General features: G+C 30.1%; 1 protein-coding gene across 2 annotated transcripts; it reads right to left on the bottom strand.

Moving 5' to 3' along the window:
- Positions 1–3,753: 3,753 nt before the first annotated feature.
- LOC123014549 (4-coumarate--CoA ligase 1-like) lies at positions 3,754–9,261 on the bottom strand. 2 transcript variants are annotated; one of them, XM_044413731.1, is made up of 7 exons: positions 9,205–9,261; positions 5,461–5,640; positions 5,207–5,408; positions 4,354–5,157; positions 4,190–4,263; positions 3,982–4,144; positions 3,754–3,924 (listed from the first exon to the last, which is right to left on the bottom strand). In XM_044413731.1, the coding sequence occupies exons 2-7, from the start codon at positions 5,575–5,577 to the stop codon at positions 3,815–3,817; spliced, it is 1,470 nt and encodes a 489-aa protein (XP_044269666.1). In that variant the 5' UTR covers positions 5,578–5,640; positions 9,205–9,261; the 3' UTR covers positions 3,754–3,814. The 2 variants fall into 2 exon arrangements, with proteins under 2 accessions (XP_044269666.1, XP_044269658.1); XM_044413723.1 differs by having other exon boundaries at positions 4,190–5,157.
- Positions 9,262–14,175: the final 4,914 nt, after the last annotated feature.

Raw genomic sequence — 14,175 nt, 5'->3', positions numbered from 1 at the left:
TAAACATTATGTCAAAACTCATTAAAAAATTTATTCTGATAAGAAAAGTTTAAATAGTTGGGATTCAAAAACTATGGTCTAGCTCTAGAACCTTAAGGTTGTATCATTAAACACCAATTACATCTTTTTGATAACAATTTTTAATAACATATCTACAACGCATATAACAATCTTTTTGTAAACTTATAAAGTACAAAAGTCTCTAAAGATACTTAAAAAGTACAACCTAAATGTAAAATCCGTAATACAAAAATWAAGCAATTTTTTTTTCCGGTGTTAAGGTTGTCTTTAAATATAATTAATATTTTATTATATTGTTAATATGTGTGGGAGTTTAAAATTTTACTATACTTATCTCGGAAAATATTTAGAACTTAAAAAAAAACACAAATTTTCACTTAACAAATAATGACTATATTCAGGTAATTAACCGTTCTGATTTAGACAGGACATGTTTAGATTTTTATTGTCTTAGGCTGTTTTTCGTTTATGTCCTGATTGATTCCGATTTAAGTTTTAAGGACAAACAGACCTAAATGTACCGTTTTTCAAATTTTCATTTGCAAAACAAAGTGTCTTTTAAATTAAAAAGAGTTTTCTTGTATGTGTTAATTAAATGTAATTTCAAATGTGGTCATTCCGTTTGGCCCCTTGAAAAAACATAACTGAAACACTTGAAAATCACTTATAATGACCAAATTAAATATAATTTGTTTTGCATAAATTACAAAAAATGTCCAGACAATTAAGGGCCTCTTAAAGCAATAAAGAAAAAAATACAAATTACTTAACACAAAACAATAAAGCTAATTTTTACAGTTTTGGACCTAAAAATAGTTCTTTGTCTTTTTGCATTATAATATTTAAATTTTTATAAGGTAAATTGATAAGACCTATTTAATTTTTTATTTTCTGTTCTAAAAGAAAATTGTTATGATAATTTTTATTAATATCCTGATTTTAAACTTTCCAATATTTGGTCACTTTATTATAAATATTCCGGTGAAAAACGAGAGCGAACGCTTGAAAATTTGCTAAGTTTACTCTTATCCATGAGTCTTCAAGATGATTTTATTCATTTATGTGTTAATTCATTTGGCAACGTTGCTGGAGGCAAGTCCTACCGCTGAGTTTAGCGATTTTATATACACCGGAGTCGAAAATGAATTGTGTGTGTATGGAGTTCAAAGAGTGTCGTTCTTATAATTTTTTTTGTATAAATTTAGACAGGAATTTCTTTACCCCTCTGAGTGTGCCTCTATTAAGTTCGATAACAATATTCATCTCAGTCCAGTATTTCGGGTGGAGCCGTGGTGGACGTCTGTTTGATGGGTGGAGGCAGAGACGATACAAATGCATATATATATATATATATATATATATATATATATATATAGAGAGAGAGAGAGAGAGAGAGTAGGCGGTGATTAAAGTCCTTCAGTCCTTCACTTTCTGTGGAAAATTTCCATCCCAGATTCCCAGCTAACGTGTTGCCAACTGTAGAAAATTAAACGTCGCCTACTCTAATTTATTTTTTTTTTTGATCGCACGGTATTCCTTTAATAATGATTCAACTTTCCGCAGAATCAGATTCGGAAGATGATTGGTGGTCTGAAAATTTTGGATCAGATTCTGAAAATAAGTAAAAATTTTATATTACCCATTAAATAAATTTTTCCCGTTTAGCAATCGCTATTTTTCGTGTCCTTATTGTCTTTATTTCTTGTCTTTTGGTAAAAAAATTACTTACATTTGAAACTTTTCTGACATTTTGTCAAAAGTCAAACTTATTTGAGAAAAATAAGTTTTTAGACATTTTTTCTTTTTCTGACACACCCTGTATAGTATTGGATATCTCCACGCTCTGTCAAACGCTTTTTACAAATTGAAGAAAACCGCAATAACGTTTTGGTTGTCAGGCTATTATGTTGTCTATTGTAGATCTGTTTTTGCGAAAACCACTTTGGATTGGTGTCAGTAAATTGTTTGTTTCCAGATACCTACCATTGAAGTTTCTTAATTACAATTTTTTCTAGTAGCTTTTCAGCGAGATCGGTCAGTAAGATGTCAGGGGTGTTGTGTTTTTGTTAATTTTAGGGAATGGCAATATGATGGCTGTAGACCAAATTTGTGGGTAAGAACCTGTTTCTAGCAGAAAATTAAAAGCGTCTAAAAGGTGTTGTTTGGCATCTGTAGGTAACATTTTGGGAAAAATAAAAGGGATGCCATTAGGGCCATGTGCAGTGTTTCGGCAGTTATGTATCGCTTTATTTAGTTCTTCAAGACGAATGGGAGCATTCAAAGGGTTATTGTCGGATATGTTTATGTGGATGGCAATTTGTGTTTGCTACAATAATAGTCTGCAGAAAAGTTGTGAAATTGAGAGGCAAGGACTTCTGTTATTTTGTTGCTTGTGGTGTAGGTTATGTCTTTATTTTGTAGCATTTTTATTTTGTTGTTGATTGGCATTCCTTTAATTGCTTTTATTTTATTCCTTTGTTGTTGATGTTGAGCTAATGATTGTTGAGACATACTTTGGCCAGAAGTTCTTTTTACTTTCTTTAATGGTGTGTCGAGTTATGGTTCTCAGGCGTTTAAAATCTACGAGATTTTCAGTCGTGTTATGTCGTTTTAAGCAATTTAAGGCTCATTTGCTTGCTTTTATAGCCTCTTAACACTTGTTATTCTATCATGGTACTGTACGGCGTCTATACAGGGTGTTTACGGTTTTGAAGTTGAAATTTAAATGAGATAATATTTACGATAGAAGAAAACTAATAGGCTATATAAAACAAAAATTCACGTTGTCTTTTGGTCAGTATTAAGTAGTATAAGATTTCAGTTTTTCTGTATTTTTTTAACACTTTTTCTTTTTTGTTTGACGATACTGCTTTCTATATTGGGCTGTGGGCATTGAAGTCTCCAACTTATAATTGAGGTGTGGGTAGCTGTGATATTATAGGTATATGTAAGTTTCGCAAACGTGATATCTTTGTTTGGTGGGAGGTAGATATCGCAAATTGTTATGTGATGGGGATAATCAATCAATAGTTGTGCACTTAAATGTAATTTTCTTGTTTATAAACGCCCTTTTTCTACGGATATCGAGACCTTGCCTCGGAGCAATACAAGCGCGACCGCGCGCCTACGCACTATGTATCAGATCTGACAAATGTATGAGACCTTAAAAACTTGACAGATTTGACAATTACGGGTAGATACTTGTGAATTAATTTTTGTACCGAAAGATCAAGATAAATCGTACTCGAGTCATCCTTGGATTCGAAAACGTATGTCTGTGAAACGTCAAATAAAATGACAAGTCAAAAGGTAAAAATAATCGGTCCTAATGTTTTACGAGTACGTCGGTGACTAATTCTATCCCATTTTGGCGTTTAACCTTTTAACTCATCATTTTATTTGACGTTTCATGTGCAGTTAATTCAAAAATAGACATACGTTTTCGGACCCAAAGATGACTCGATTACAAATTATCTTGATCTCTCGATATTTTCGTTGAATATAAAAAAAAAGTTGGATGGTATTTGCTCAAAAACGTTCCAGTGGAAACATTTAAGTTTCCTATAATTGTAAGATTTTGAATTTGTGCTCAAACTGACATCACAATGTTGCTATAACTTCATTTTAAGGTGAGAGAGAGGGTTCTTTAGTCGGTTTAATAATTATATTGCTTTGAGTCATCTATAGTTAAGGAAGAAAGAATTGATCTGAAATCATTATTCTAGCTAAAGCTACAAACTTTAATTTTAACACCTGAAAACATCAAACATGAAAATATAATATAATATAAGTATTATAACATTTCTTTTAGTTTTATTCTTAGAATTTTACCGCTGGGACTTTTAGGGATACTTTCAATAAATCTAACTCCTCCATACAAATGCTTTTGTTTAGAAATATTTTCTAAAAAAATACAAAATACAACTAATTAATACTTATAACTTTGTCACCTGTTCTTACCTGAAATGTATTGAATCAGTTCTTTTTCCGTGATATTTTTATCTTGTTTAACAACAAATGCCAAAGGTAACTCGCCGGCTCTTTCATCCGGTAATCCAACAACAGCTGCATCATTAACAGCAGGATGTTGTATTAACAAATTTTCCAACTCAGCTGGTGATACCTGAAATTTGATTTTTAAATTAAGCAACATAGAAAACGAACACACCTGAAATCCTTTATACTTAATAATTTCCTTCAAACGATCAACAATATAAAAGTAACCTTCTTCATCGTAGTAACCTAAATCACCAGATTTCAAAAATCCCTCTTCATTAAACGTTTTTTCTGTTTCTTCTTTATTTTTCAAGTAACCTTTCATTATTCCATTACCTTTGATTCGTATTTCTCCAATTTGATACGCTGAAAGAGTTTCTTCACTTGTCACATCACAAACTTTGATTTGTGTATAAGACATGACTTTCCCTGAAGATCCATATTTTTGAAAATTTTTAGGAATCATGGTTGCACCACCACAAACTTCGGTCATTCCATACACTTGCCTGACTGACTTGATCTGAAACTTTTTTTGGACCATTTCTTCCAGTTCTTTACGTACAACAGCAGCTCCACACAAAATATCAGTGACCGAGGAAAGATCGAATTTTTCTACTAAGGGGTTTTTGACCAAAAATTGTAAAATTGGAGGAACCACAAACAATTTTGTGATTTTGTGGTTTTGGATTAAGGTTAAAAATAAATCAGGAATAAATTTTTCCATAATTACTGTTTTGCAACCGCTTAAAATTGAAGCTAGTGCAATGGCACAACCAAACACGTGGTAAAATGGAAGAAATGCAATCCAGGATTCGTGTTTGTTAAGATCCAAAAAAGTGGGATCCATAGCATGCAACATTGTTGTTCGCATGTTTGAGTGGGTTAATTGAACACATTTTGGAAAGCCTGTTGTACCTGATGATGTTAAAATTAAGGCAACTTCTGTCATCGGATCTAACTCATCAATAGGTTTAAATTCCTCACTGTAACTACACTTTAGTGAAGAATCAAAGTCAGAGTCGTATAGCAAAATATGTGGAAGTTCAACTTCATTTTCAAGTTTTTTGAGCTTGATTAATGATTTCTTAGTACAAAGTATCAAAACAGGGTTACAAATTAGTAACAAGTGTTTTAGTTCTCCTAAAAAAAAAATAAAATAAAATAAAATTCAAATTACTGGATGGCTTACCAGAAGTGTAGTCGTAGTTAAGAAGATTAATTGTGGCTCCAATATAAAATCCGGCAACAATTGTCGCAATAAATCTCCAGTGATTTGGGGAAATTATCGTAATTACATCACCTTTTCTAATACCCAGACGTTGAAACTGTTTTGCCAATTGAACAGTTAGTTTTTGAAATTCTCCATAAGTTATTTCTCCTTCAGAATCAATCTACAATAAATTATGTCGTTTTTTATGTAAAATTTAAAACTCCTATACTTACCAAAAGAATTCGATCACAATCCCATTCTTTAATTTTTTTGTAAAAAATTTTTCCTAGTGATTCCAATGGAAAGTCATTACAAGTGTTAGAAGGACCAACTTGTATTAATTCACTCATGATTGCAACAGACTTTCGAGTCAAGTTTCTTATAAAGGCGACGGCGAAATTTTCTTATTCCTTCTAATAGAACACAAAACAAATGATTGTGGTTGTATTATTTTTCTATGTATAGACAACAAATGAGTAAGTTAGTGATAAGAAGCGATGGGAAAGTTTCAAAGTATTTTTTTATTAAATTAATTATCAATTTTTCATTGGACTTATTTGTAATTGCTTATTTTAAACTGCTTTAAATTAAAATATTTTATATTTGAATTTGAAGCAGGTTTTAGAATTCACTAGTTTTTATTCAGTTTATCAAGAAAGTTTACTTCATCTACGACCGGAGTTAATTTACTGTACATACGAGGGGCATTAGAAAAGTAATCTAGCTAGACATGAGAAAAACACTTGAAACGCTCAAGCATAATTTTTCCAAAGAGTGTCATGTATTCTAACATTACCTGTAAAATTTGAGTTAATTGTGATAATTAGTTTCCAATTTATAACGGGAAAAAAATGAACGCAGTACCATACAATTTTTGACAAAATTTTTACCTTGGCACTGCATAGATAAATAACCATTGTATTGAAAATATGTTTTATTTTAACATCAAAATTTTAATTTCAAAAAGCGGATTTTTACTATTTTGAAAACTAACAAATTTGTCATTAGTTATTCATATTTTTTTAGCCCTAAACACCAAAATTCATATTTCGTTTTGAAAAACAAGCTGCAATTTTTAGCTTCATTTATTCAGAAAAGTAAATAGTATATCAAAAACAGTAAAGACATTTTACTGATAGCTTAGAGGAGGAGCGAAGCGACAACTCCAATTATTGTCTGAGATCGGTAAGTTCATAAGGTTCATCAGGCATCAGGCTTATGTTATGACATTTTTTTGTGCGATTGATTTTTGTTAATTTTTTTAATAAAATATCTAACTTCAAAGGAGATGATATGCACTGTATTATGTATCATGTAGAGACTTAGAGTTGCGACCCTTGAAATCTAAGACATTTACTTTTGGCATATACAGGTGCGTCAAAACTCGCGCTCTAAAGAAAAATGTAAGGTAAGATACCAGGAACATGGAAAAAATGTTGAAAAAATAATTTTACAAGTTTTTGCTGCAGGCTATTATAAGAGGAAATAAAGAAGCTGTATCACCAAACTGTAATTATGTTTAATGATATTTGTGGCTTTTACTGCTTCGTGCACCTTTATTGAATAATTATGAAAAAACATAATTATACAGGCTGTCCTAGCGAGTTGAAAAAGTCTTTTTCATCAATTCTTAAAATGACATAGGAGTAGTTTTACAGCTTGTATTTTTAGTTTAGTATTTTTATTTTTCCTTATAGATGCTAAACATCCCTCGTAAGGTCATAAATCACATAAAACCGGTGATGGGGGTCTGCTTACGGTAAGCTCAGTTGGTTGTGAAAAAGAACTAGGGTTGAGAGAGAAAGACGATTTTCACACTACGAAAGTTAATAATATTTCCATAAGAGATTTTACAGTTATTAATTATCCGAATGATTTCATTTTTTTTTTCTTAAGGTCTTTGGTACATGTAGGAAGGACATTGTTAGTTTCCATATAAATACTATAATTTTATTATAAAAAATAAGTTAGGAAATATATATAAAATAAGAATTTAAGAAAGAAAGAAAAAAGAATTTAATTTAATAAAGCTACATAACAATATCCCTAGAAATATCTAAAATGGTTTCATCAAAAAAATAAAAACCAAAATTCCTTATTATAGCCTAGAAAAACTTTTTCGAAAAATGCAATGAAATTCCCTATCTTGGCAAACGATAAGTTAAGCCTTAAGGCTAAACTTTTATTGGTCGAGTTTGCTTAGTTTTAAAAATAAGACGATTTTTTTACGAAAACATGCACTTTTTAAAAATTTATTACACAAAAACTACGACATCTAGAAATATTTTTTACTACCGCAAAGAAGAAGATAGTGCGTTGCATTTGCAAAGATAAAAAAATGAAGGCGCTTGTTAAAAGTTTAATAACTTAAAAAAATTAAATAGAACATCCTATTTATTGTTTTTACATTTAAAATATTATTAAACTGTCTTTATAAAATTATTTACTTTTAGATGTTTATAATCAATAACTAAAAAGATATTTAACGTTAAACATTAAAAAAAAATAATTACTATTGTTTCAGTAGCCAAAAAGTGCACAGTTGCACAAGAGATGTAAGAAATATCACTTAATAATCACATCTGTGTTAATCTGAATCTATTATTCTTTATTTTCACAATAAAATAATTCAAATTTCAGTGTTTATAACGACTTTTACAATCTCTGGATAAATCAACGAATAAGTGATCCGTGGTGGAATTACTATGGTTGCCATAGGATCAACAATGCTCAGATATTGATAAGCATTGTTACTACAATTAATATTAAATGTTAAATATATTTTCATTTATCAATCTCTAGACATTGAAAGTTTACTTTTTTAAATAGACAATTTATTAGATGAAAAAATAAAAAATAGTTTGTTCCATTATTTTTTTTAAGTTATTTAACAAACTTCATTATTTTTTAATCTTTACAAATGCAAAACACTAAAAAATTGCTACAGCTTTAAATTCTGTACTTTCTTCCTTGCAAAAGTAAGAAAAAAATTGTTCTAGGTGTCTTTGTTTTTAAGTAATAAATTTTTAAAAAGTGCATATTTTCGGTAAAAAAAACGTCTTATTTCTAAAACTAAGCGAAATCGACTAATAAAAGTTTAGCGTAAAAACATTGTTTTAAAAAACTACATCCAAAAATGCCAAGAAACATACGTTGTTTTATTCAAAAAAACACAAGTTTGTATCGTAACTTATTTTTGCTGTATAGTTGAAAATAATTTTAGGTGATGCACTAGATTAGTATTTATTAATGTCCTATACAATTTTTTTTAAATTTTATTATTTAAGGTCACTAATAGACTTCTTCAACTCGCTGGGACAGCCTATATAGTGTCATTCACTGAAGCACTCAAATGGCGTATTCTCTGGGACAGACCAGACTAAAATCTTATACAGGATTGCTAAAGAGTATGGATACAGCTAAATATTTTCAGAACGGTTTAGCAGAGCACGTTGAAATTTGGGAAACAGTTTACCTAAGTTCAGGCGGCAAACAGCTAACGATAGATAAAAACAATATTGCCAAGGCTAAAAAAATTACATTTTTCAAAATTTAATTAGTTCGATATTTTTTTTGAAATAAGGTATGCATGTGTTACATCACAGAACTCAGAAAAAATGTTCTTCTTAAAAATATTAAATTTGACCCTTCTTGCAATTTAAAAAAAAATCAAGCTAGCCTTGTATCCCCAGAACAAATGGCGATAGAAGTTTGATAAACAAATGAGGCGATGTAATTTAAACACTTTTAAGCGTATACCAAATTGTTATAAGTTTTGATAAATAGTTTTTATAATATTTAACTGTATCCACACATTTTAGCGATCCTGTATAAAAATGATGCAATACATACAGGAATTTAAAGGGCGTTACAGTTTTCATAAAATTTAATAATTAAAAAAGGCGCGAGTTCTGACATATATATATATATATATATATATATTATTTTAGATACCTGATAACTAATAATAACTTTACCTGATTTCAAATTTTAAGCTTATAATAATTATAAGGTAATGACCCACTCTTGTTGACTATTTCACTACTACTGGGTAGAAAATTGTACCTAAAATATGAAGTTAAATTTTTGTATACTTAAAATAAATAAGTATGTTAATTATCTTGTTTTTTAAAAATTTTATGTATTAACCTTGAGGTTAAAATTTGTATTTTTTTTAAACAATATGACTCATTCACTTAATTATTGAAAGTACCTACAAATGAAAATTTTTCATTGTTCATATTTGTTGAGTAAACCTTAGCATGTAAGAACGTAGGCTTTTGGGGCCAGAGTCAGATTGAAATCTAGGTCTTTTTAGGTTAGACCGCGTCAATTTAGAAGAAAAGGTCTTGTACGGGGCATTTTCAAGGCAAGGAAAAGGAAAAAAGGGAGGTTATGATACTGTAATTCAAAATGTAAACAATACCAAAGGCGAAACCAGCATACTCAGCAAGTTGGTAAAGTAAAAATTATAGATACTAACCCACTGAAATTATTATTTTTCAATATACCTACAAAGTGTTGAAAATGATTATTTTGAATATTCAGTACGTAGTCATATGTCGAGTGCATGCCAAATACGTGAATATTGAAAAAATATATACAGGGTGATAATAAGCCCAACGTTCTGGCGATGCAACCCAAAAAACAAATTTTATTTACGTTTTGATCTAATTTTAATTACGATTTGCATTTGCAATTCAAGTTATCTTATGTTGCTCGTTGCTTTGACGAGCAATTTATAATTTATAAAAAAAAAACTGTTTGCCTAGCTTTAATGTTTCAATAGTTCATACATTTATTGCACAATCGGGCATTTTTGCATAATTACGAGGGTTGCTAGGAAGACAGTAGAATATATTTACCGACGACCAATCGGTAAAATTGAAGAAGATACAATAAAAGTATTGAAACGTCGCGACGAATTTAATGTTTTTTATTTCCCTGTGTCCTATAAACCATCTTCTAGGCAATCAGGTTATCTTATGTAGTTTTTTAGGATTGTTTTGAGAGACAAGCCGTTCTTCATAAAATTTCTTTTTTTTGTACTTAGTTCATAGTCTGTTCTTAACTTCTTAATTCTAACTAGGTTTAGGATATTTGCATTAATCCATGGCTTGACATGATTGAATGTTAGATTTTTATTACATAGTAGTATGTATGTATGTATGGAAGCTGAAGTATTACATATTCAAGAAAGTACTTCCAACAATCAGATATGTTTTTGTTGATAAACTGGAACTTCCAGTCAACACTATCAATGGCATCATTAACATTAGAAAAATTAATTGACGGAAAGAGACGTGAACACGGGGGAGAGGGATTATAGTTGATAATCTGAATCGAGGTGGATATAGCAACATGATCTGACTTACCAAAATAGGAGGGTCTATTATGGGTGGTACAATAAGATTTGGATTATTGGTAAGGATTAAATCAAGAGTAGAGGAAACGTTGCCATCCCTAAATCGTGTGGGTTCCTTGATGAGTTGACTTAGGTTGTTATAATGCAGAAAATTAACGAAATTATCATTAATTAATGACCCATCAGTCTGTAAGTTAGGCCAGTTAATAGCGGGATAGTTGAAATCACCAAAAATTATGTTTTTAGAATTTGGGAGCAATGAGGTAATCTGAGAGGTTAGTTCTGCATAAAAATCAATATCGTCAATAAGTGAGGAGTAATTAGGTCGACAAAGACATGACAGCATAAAAGAGAACTTAATAGACATACATTTAACGACTAAGCATTCAATAGTAGTAGTAAAATTATTAGAACAGGAACGAACTGAAAGTTAGGAAATAAATCATTTTTAAAGTAAATGCAAACACCTCCACCAATTTGATGCGAATAACCGGAAATGGCGACTAGAGAATCAGGAATGGTAGGTTTAAGCTAAGTTTCAGAAATAAGTATGATAGCAGGAAACGATGACTGAATATAAGAAACAAGGTCAGAAAATTTTAAATAAAGAGGGCAAAGGTTAGAGTAAATGATAGTGAATTCATAAATGGAAGGGTTGTTTAGTTTTTTGATTGAATAGAGACCACAGTAGGGATACCTTTAATATACTTGATAGTAATATTGAATTTACCTTTTAGTTGTCGTGCTTTTAAGTCACGTCTTACCTCATTAAGTTTGTTTAGTTAGGAAGGTGTTTTGTCGTCAGAAATCGAAATATGTTTAAATTCGGAGTTTCTGAGACGAAGTTTGTTTTGAAGAATTATTTTTGCACAATAAGGAGACGGGAATGCAACCTTGATCATTTGTGGGGTAGAACCTTGTATACCTATCCTAGTGACTGTAACGAAATCGTTAAAATCACTGATTACAAATCTGCACAGGCTCGAGGCAAAAGCTTTATCAAAATCAGAAGAGCTATTTTCTGGAACACCTCTAATAATAATACTATGAGAACGAGAAGCTCTTTCAACAGCTTCAGAGATAAACGAGTCAGAAATGGTAGACAAACCAGGAAAAGAAAGAAATTGAGTTTGTCGAGGAGCAAGATCTTTTGAGACACTAACCACGTTGGAGGTAGTGGCGAGCTGAGAGCCGTTCAAATCACCAATGTTAAGTAACTGAGTGTGATTCTCAAGCGTTGCATTACATTTAGCCACATCTTCAGAGAGTTTGGCCTGGTTGTCACGAATCAGTGCAACATCATTGTTTATTTGAGAAAGTTTATCCATTAAAAAGTTAAAATGCTGAACAGTGAAGTTGTCGGAATTGTCAGAAGGAGCACGAGAAGCAGATTCAGAAGAGCAGAGTTTGCATAACCAGTTCAAGTCGTTTTCGTTTAGCGTTACAAGATCGTATTTGGTTATACCAGCACAGGTGGAATAAAAGATTTTTTTGCACGAAGAACAGTTAATTCGAGACAAATATCAATTCTCGTGTGCAGATAGTAAGCGATAACGAAGCGCAAGAAACGAAGCAATAATACTAAAGAGATTAGTGCAAAAGCAAAAAAGTATGTACCTACAGCCGTAAGAACACGAAAAGTAGGTAAGCCCAATTGGAAAACTAAGATTACGCGAGTAAACTAGCAGCGCGATAACTCTTTTAAATCTTTTGATTTATTTTCAATTCCCTCTCTCCTTTCTCTTGGTGGAATTATTAAATCATCATCTACTTGTAATTGTTTTAATAGCTTAAGATTTGTAATTTTTATTTTTAAGAAATATTCTCCCTTTAGGGAGTTGACTGTTTATAAAATCAATCAGTTCTTGTTTAGATGCTCTTGAATATCTTTTTACTTTAAATTTTTTTATAAACTCACGTAATTGAGTTCTGGTTTTATTGTTTATATCTTTTTGAAATGCTTGTATATATCTTTGTCTGCGTTTCAAGCTTCTAAGTTGAGCTTCCATTTATATAGGAATTTTTTTTTAAATAATTTTATTAACAAATTTTTTGTTAAAAAATTTTTTAGTTAATCAGTGAGTGCCATTCCAATTTAAGATGTGCATCTATATGTCTTCTTCCTATTGGTCTTTTACATGTAGGACATGGTCTTTTTCATTATTTGTAAAATATTCTGCCCAGCATATCGATTGATGTGCGTCATTAAGTTTATTACTAAAAAAATATTTTTTTAAAGTCTTTTCAGTTTTACATTTTGTACAAGGTTTAGATTGATTATCCATTTATTTATCAAAATTTTTTGTTAGTAATATAATGACTTTCATCACCGTAATATAATGACTAATGATGCCGTTGATAAATTTAAAAGATTGATTATTATAACTACATCTGATAAAGATGGGTGAGTAAATTATTTTTTAAATGATAACTCAAATTTTTATGGAATTCGATTTTTAAAATTCCCACACCAGTTTGGTTTTCTATTTTTATGATTCAATACTAGATTTTTTTATTTGTTTGATATAGACTTGGAAAACTAAATAATTTTTAATTTTAGTAGTCTAATATGTGTAACTTCTTAACTCAGACTATTATGCCTAGTTTTCTTAGTCATTTTCCTATTGTCTATGCATTTTTTTCAACAAAAACCACAGATTCAGTTGTTACGTCTGGCTCACATTTTCTAAGAAATCTTAACAAAACAGTAGTTTTCCTTATTTTTAGCATAAAAATCTGGCTCACATTTTTAAGAAAGCCACAAAAAATATGGTATTTTTTATAAAAAAAATTGATGTTTTAATAAATAAAATGGGCTTAAAAACAGGTCATTTTATCTATTAAAAGACCTCAATGGGCTGTTTTTCAAACTCAACAAACTTCAACGACTAAAACTTGAAAATCGACTCATTTTCCTAAAAAAATTGATGATTGGGAAAAATTTGAGTTAGAAGGTAGTTGTTTTTGATGTTTTGATAGAAATACTGGTTTTTGTTGAAAAAAATGCATAGAAAATAGGAAATGACTAAGAAAACTAAGCATAATAATCTGAGTTAAAAAGTTACACATATTAGACTACTACATACAGAGTGAATATAAAGTACAGAACCAAGCAGTTTTATTTTTAATCATTTGCCTCCAGAAAATAATAATTAATATAAATTAAGGTAATATAAAAAATGTGATCGTATTTTCAGAACGAAATTCTGTTTTGTTTTTGAGATATGCGATTTTTTTTTGTCAAAATTGCAATTTATGTGATTTTTTTTGAAACATTAAATATAAAGAAGATAGTTGTAATTTTTAGAGTATAGCTGTTATGAGAAAAATGATTTTCTAGTGGGTTGCCATTTAAAAAAATTAAGTTTTTTGTAGAACTCAAAAACAAAAGGAAATTTCGAAAAATTTTATTCTTGTTAAATTATCACATTTTTATAGTACTTTATCACACATCAATTAGTTTTTTCAAAAAATAAATCGTAAACCTGGTATAAGACTTCTCTAATTTCTCTCTCATTCCTCTATCATCATTCTGTCGTCAGGCTTATTATCTTATCTGAATCATCCTGTATACCTTAATATA

This window comes from Tribolium madens, unplaced genomic scaffold, assembly GCF_015345945.1.
Source record: "Tribolium madens isolate multiple individuals breed KSU strain unplaced genomic scaffold, Tmad_KSU_1.1 Scaffold_19;HRSCAF=116;Tcas5.2_LG9, whole genome shotgun sequence".
NCBI classification, from domain to species: domain Eukaryota; kingdom Metazoa; phylum Arthropoda; class Insecta; order Coleoptera; family Tenebrionidae; genus Tribolium; species Tribolium madens.
The sequence above is the reverse complement of the archived record's forward strand: the minus strand, read 5'-3'. Positions and strand labels throughout refer to the sequence as shown.